Genomic DNA, 5,762 nt, shown 5'->3' with positions numbered 1-5,762 from the left:
ATTCAGCTCAATTCCCTAACTATCTACTATTGCTAAATTTGGAAATTATTTAAAAAAGTTTACAAATGGCATTATATCAAGGTCGAAGCCACACAAAAAATGTCTAAATTAACTGTGTATTCTGACTTTGATTGAGTCAATATGACAGTGTATTTTGACTTTCATTGAGTCAATTCCTAATTGATCAAAGTCAGAATTAAAGGCATCTTCATTGGTTAAATTCGAAAAAAAATATTCTAACTTCTTTTTAAATTGGAAGATGCCTATATTCTGACTTTGATTGAGTCAATTCCCTAATGAGTAACTATCTACTGATATGAGAACTATAATTGATTAAATCAACTAAATTGGAAAGAAGGAAGTAATAAACCCTAATATCTTACCAAAAAAAAAAAATTAAAGGCAACTGAGAGACTACCTGTACCTGATGAGAGGGCTTGGCACAACAAAGATTCTGGAGCTGAGAGAGAGCACGAGAGCGAGAGAGGAGAGGGAGAGGCTTGGCAATCTAGGGTTCAGTCAGAGGAGAGGGGGTCGGGGGATTGCTGGTCGGGGAGGCGAACAAGCAAGACCATCTCGATGAGAGGCGATGAGCAGGCGATTTACTTTTCTTTCTCTTTTCGCTGGGGAAGAAGAGAGCTTTTCGCTGGCTAGGACTCCTTTTCGCTGGGAAGAAGAGGGGGGAAGAAGAAAAGAGTTTTCGTTGGGGAAGAAGAGAGGGAAGAAGAAAGGTCGCTGGGTTTAGAACTGGACACCTCCAGCATAGAAGAAAATTATAGTAATTTTTCTTTGGTCGTTTTTACCCTTTACAGAATCAACGGTGGAAATTGATTCCGCCTAAAAATTTGCAAAAATTGGGTTTCCACAGAAGCATCACTCAATAAAAATTGCTTGATTTTATTTTTAGTGCGTCAGGCTTTACTGTAACAGGTGTGTTTTGTACAGTGACTTTCAGAGTATAAAATGCATGCCTATTAGAATAGACTAGTATCGTGCCCGTACGTTGCAACGGAAATATATTATAAGATTGAATAGAATATAAAATGACATTTTTATTTGACATTCACACAAAATTTAAAAAATATATATATAAATGAAAATAAAAGACACAATGAGAAAAAATAGATATCTAAATAATAAATAACAATAAAAGAAACAACAACAAATAAAAAAAAAATCAAATATAATAGGGTTAATTTTCTATATACCCATCAACTCTAGTTGATTTTCTTATTTCTCCCTTGACACTTCAATTTTTACTATATGCCTCTCAACTCTTTAAAGTTTTTCTTATTTACCCTCCTATTAAAACATTTAAGTTAACCCTTATATAATGACTGAAAAGCCCTCATTCCTCTTCTCTTTGTTCTCATATAGAAAAGAGTAGTTCGGTATAAATATCACAGGTTTGATTGGGCACTCATCTCTGATGATCACATACACACATGTTCTTGTTTAGAATCTCTCTTCGTCTCTCTCGCTTTCTTTTTTTTTTGAGAAAAAAAATAAGGCTCATGGCCTAATTTCATTAAGTGGGTCGAGTTACATGAGATATATATCTCAGATTGAAATAAGATACAATTGGCTCAATATAGTTGAGCCTGTGCAAAGAAATAAAAGGTCTAAATAGGGAAGGGTAAAAACGGAAATAAAATTAGGTAAGAGCTAAAACAAGTGAGCTCTTCCATTTACCAGTAAGCGATACCAGCATACTGATATGAGATATGCTTTGTTGTAGGCCTATGTTAATGCTTGTCTGTCCATCTTCATAGTGATCATCCATTGATCCTGTGCTTGATGTACTAGAATTTGCACTTCATTTGATTTGTCTGTGAAGGTTCTTGTGCATCTCTCCCTCCAAATAACAAATTGTGCAATCAGCAGTAGTGATTTTTCTTTCTTGTTTAATTCATTGCCGAGCAGCGCTTTCCTTGCTTGCTGTGTAGGCATATTCATCCCCATGATCAGTGATAGTTGCTGATATATTTCCTTTGTCACTATGCATTCTTCAAAGAGGTGTCTTACTGATTCTAGTTGCAGTTTGCACATGGTGCATCTGTTCACTATACTCCATCCTCGTTTATTTAGATTGTCTATTGTTAGTACCTTGTTTAGCACCATTAACCATGAGAATACTTGCATTCTGGGCGGCGCCTTTATTTTCCAAACCTTGCTTGCCTCGGATATCCTGGTTGGAGCATGTTTAAATGCTTGGTAATATGATTTGACGCTGAACTGTGCTTCAGGTGTCCATTTCCATCGTGCTTCGTCCGGTTCATTGTTGAGAAGGATTGGTTGTTGACTCAATTTCTCATATAGCTGTGTGAGTTGTTCTGCGGCTTCTTGTGACGGAACTTCTTTGAACAATTCTCTTATGTGCCTTACATTTAACACCTGTGCTACTGATAGATTCTGATCAATGGCATATGTGTATAATATCTGAAATTCCCCTTTAAGCACTCCTGCTCCCCAATTATGACTCCAAAATAGGATTGTGTCTCCCCTTCCCACTATTCTTAACATTGAGACATCCATGAAGCTATACACATTTTTTAGAGTTATATTGAAGAAGTGTGATTTGGGTACCGGGCATAAGGTTTGGTTTGTCTGATTGAAGATTGTCTTCCACAGCCTTCTTTCCGGATTTGCCCATTGCCAATACCATTTGGCTAGCATGGCATCGTTGAAAACAAATAGTTCCATGATCCCCAAGCCTCCCAATTGCTTTGGTTTGCAAATCATTTTCCAATTAGCTAGGTTGAGTTTTTTCTTCTGTTGTGTGACCCCATGCCAAAGGAAATGGCGTCTTATTTTATCTATGTCCTTGATTACCCAGACCGGCAACTTTAGGCATGACATAAAATAAGTTGGCAATGCTGAAAGCACTGCATTTAGAAGTGTTAGTCTGCCGGCGATTGATAAATTTGTTGCTGCCCAACCAGCTAATCTAGCACTGAACCTTTGGATAAGGGGTAAGTAAGCAGTTTTAGGTAATTTCTTGTTTGATAGGGGCAGCCCGAGGTACGTAAGAGGGAATTGGCCCAGTTTGCATCCCATTGCTAAGGCCAATTCTTGTCCTGTTTCTTGAGGTATGCCGGTTGTCAGAAGTTCGGACTTGTTGAGATTTACTGCTAATCCCGAAATGCTTTCAAAAGCAGTTAGGACTATCTTGAGTATCTGTATCTGCCTCAGTTCTGGTTTTAGGAAAAAGAGAGTATCATCCGCGTATAGCAGACAAGGAGACATTCCGGGGAAGGGCATTCTAATTGCACCTGATGCTTTTAGTTTTGAAACCCATCTATTTATAAAGTCCATTGAAATTATAAATAGAAATGGTGATAGCGGGTCCCCCTGCCTCACCCCTCGCTTCAATATTATTTTCTTTCCTAGCAACCCATTGATCAGAATTTGCGACGTGCCATTCAATACTGAATTCTCTATCCAAAGTAGCCACTTTGTTGGGAATTTTAGAAACCGAAGCACCTTGATTAAGTATTCCCAACTTATTGTATCGAATGCTTTATGCACGTCAGCCTTGAATAGTGCTAGTGGTATTTTGTTGTTCTGTGAATTGTGTAGTGCTTGTTGTGCATATATGAACCCTTCGGCTATGTGCCTGTTCTTGATGAATCCCGTTTGTTCTTCATTTACAAGTTCGGGAATATGTTGCTATACTCTATTTGCTAGAATTTTTGAAAAAATTCTTTGAATCCTATGAATTACACTAATGGGCCTATAGTCTTGCGGATGTAGAGAAATTTCTTTTTTAGGGATAAGGATAATGTGTGATGTATTAAGAGGGTGTAATGAGACTCCTGCTGATGTGATGTGTGAGATGACTGCATGAATATCTCTAATCAAGATATTCTGATATTTAATGTAAAACTCACCCGTAAACCCGTCGGGGCCTGGGCTTTTGTTCCTTGGCCATGCTTGAATTACTTGTTGCACCTCCTGTAGTGTTATCGGGTCTTGTAAGGCTTGTAGGTCATGTTGATCTCGGCTGTACAAATTCTCCCAGCATATGTGAGGCATCGGATGTGAGGTTTTCCCCATGAGTCCCTTGTAAAATTGGAAGAAAGCCTCTGCCTTGGCTCTTTGATCCGAAAATTGCTGACCATGCCATTCAATTTGCATTATTGTATTGTTTCTTTTAGAGTTTGAAGCGAATGCATGGAAGTACCGTGTGTTTTTGTCGCCTTCTAACTCCCACCTCAACTTTGCTCTTTGCCTCCATATGTCTTCTTCTAAAGTTGCTAGTTGCGTATATCTTCTCTTGATTTGGCAGGTTACAAATTTTTCTAAAGGAGTGGCATTTCTTGTTTCCTTGGCTTTATCCATCCAGCCTAGAAACTCTCTACATACATTTATTTGTGATTTGATTGATCCTACCCTCTCTGCTGCCCAAATTTTAATTGCTTTTTGTAGTGCTTGGAGTTTAACCTGTAGCTGTTCGGGTGTGTTTGCATCCCCTTTCGCTTCCCACTGTTGTGCAACTATCTCATCCAACTGTTTGAATTTGAGCCAGCAGTTCTCAAACCTAAAGAAATTGGTTTTTTGGAACTGTGTTTGTGCAGTAAATAGGATAGGGCAGTGATCCGATGAGGTATTTGGTAGTGATTTTTGTTTGGAATTTGGGAATTTATTGTTCCAATCTATCGAGATTAGAAATCTGTCTAGTTGAGCCATAGATGGGTTATCTCGTTCGTTAGACCAAGTAAAGCGCCTTCCTTGTAGTGTGATGTTGAGAAGATCCAAGTCAGATGCCAATCTTGCGAATGTGAGTGTCCCCCTCCAATCTGAATTTGGGTTGCTTCTCTCTTCTTGCCTCATGGTTACATTAAAATCACCGCTCAATATCCAAGGTGTATTGTTGGTAGGTTTAATACTTTTCAGCTCCTCAAAAAATGCTGATCTGTTTGCTCTTGTAGAAGGTCCATACACCCCTGTATACAGGAAGGTGGATGAATCCTCTATGTTTTTGAACAACATTGACAGTGAATATGTTCTTATGGATGTGCTCTCCATTAAGAACTTTCTTGTATTCCATGCTATGAGAATACCACCCCGAGTGCCTTCAGCATCTCGAGTTGCAAATTGGTCTAATTTCCTTCCACATAGTTCTTTCGCTATCCGGTTAGTCATATCACTTATTTTTGTTTCCTGTAGGCATAATATATCTGGATTTTCCAAGATAACACTTTGCCTAATTGCTAACCTTTTTTCCCTTTGATTGGCCCCTCTCACATTCCAAGAGATAAATTTATACATGGGTTTGTAATTCATTGATAATAGATGACTTCTTGTGTGATTCCTCATGTTGTGCCCGATTGAAAAAAGGACACAGTGTAAGTAGAAGAGAACACAGTAACCAACTCACAATGCAAAGGGAAAAACATGATTTCATTATCATAACTTGCGGGGCCTTACACCTTGCATTTCGCAAGTTCACAAAATCTAATAATTGCAACATAAAGTGAATCTCTTCCTTTCGACTAGGCTGGCATTGTATCCAGCTAGCAAAGGAGCTCATGCTACAACTCTGACTGCTTACCAGTCTTACATTTCGGGCTACAGTTACTGACATAAAATAGATACTAACTACTGATACATTAGTGATGGATTGGGCACTATTCCCTTCCGGGTGCGGTATGTCACTAATCATGGGGCCAAAAGGTGACTACGCTTACATAGGGGTCTCGCCCTTCAGGCGTTGCCCTGGTTCTGAGTCTCCAACTCAGAAATAACCAACTTGCTCAACT

The 5,762-nt window shown here is 38.8% G+C and overlaps 1 protein-coding gene across 1 annotated transcript; it reads right to left on the bottom strand.

Annotated features, from left to right (window-relative positions):
- Window positions 1–1,740: 1,740 nt before the first annotated feature.
- On the bottom strand, window positions 1,741–5,145 carry LOC144564134 (uncharacterized). Its single transcript, XM_078313668.1, has 2 exons — window positions 3,891–5,145; window positions 1,741–3,194 (listed from the first exon to the last, which is right to left on the bottom strand). The coding sequence occupies exons 1-2, from the start codon at window positions 5,143–5,145 to the stop codon at window positions 1,741–1,743; spliced, it is 2,709 nt and encodes a 902-aa protein (XP_078169794.1).
- Window positions 5,146–5,762: the final 617 nt, after the last annotated feature.

The sequence above is a fragment of the Carex rostrata genome, chromosome 1 (assembly GCF_964058835.1).
Source record: "Carex rostrata chromosome 1, lpCarRost1.2, whole genome shotgun sequence".
Taxonomy (NCBI): domain Eukaryota; kingdom Viridiplantae; phylum Streptophyta; class Magnoliopsida; order Poales; family Cyperaceae; genus Carex; species Carex rostrata.
The sequence above is the reverse complement of the archived record's forward strand: the minus strand, read 5'-3'. Positions and strand labels throughout refer to the sequence as shown.

Coding starts and splice junctions, on each gene's coding strand:
- LOC144564134 (XM_078313668.1), bottom strand. CDS start 5,145: ATGACTAACCGGATAGCGAAAGAACTATGTGGAAGGAAATTAGACCAA. Junction 3,195..3,890: donor AGGCCCCGACGGGTTTACGG/GTGAGTTTTACA, acceptor TCCTAAAACCAG/AACTGAGGCAGATACAGATA.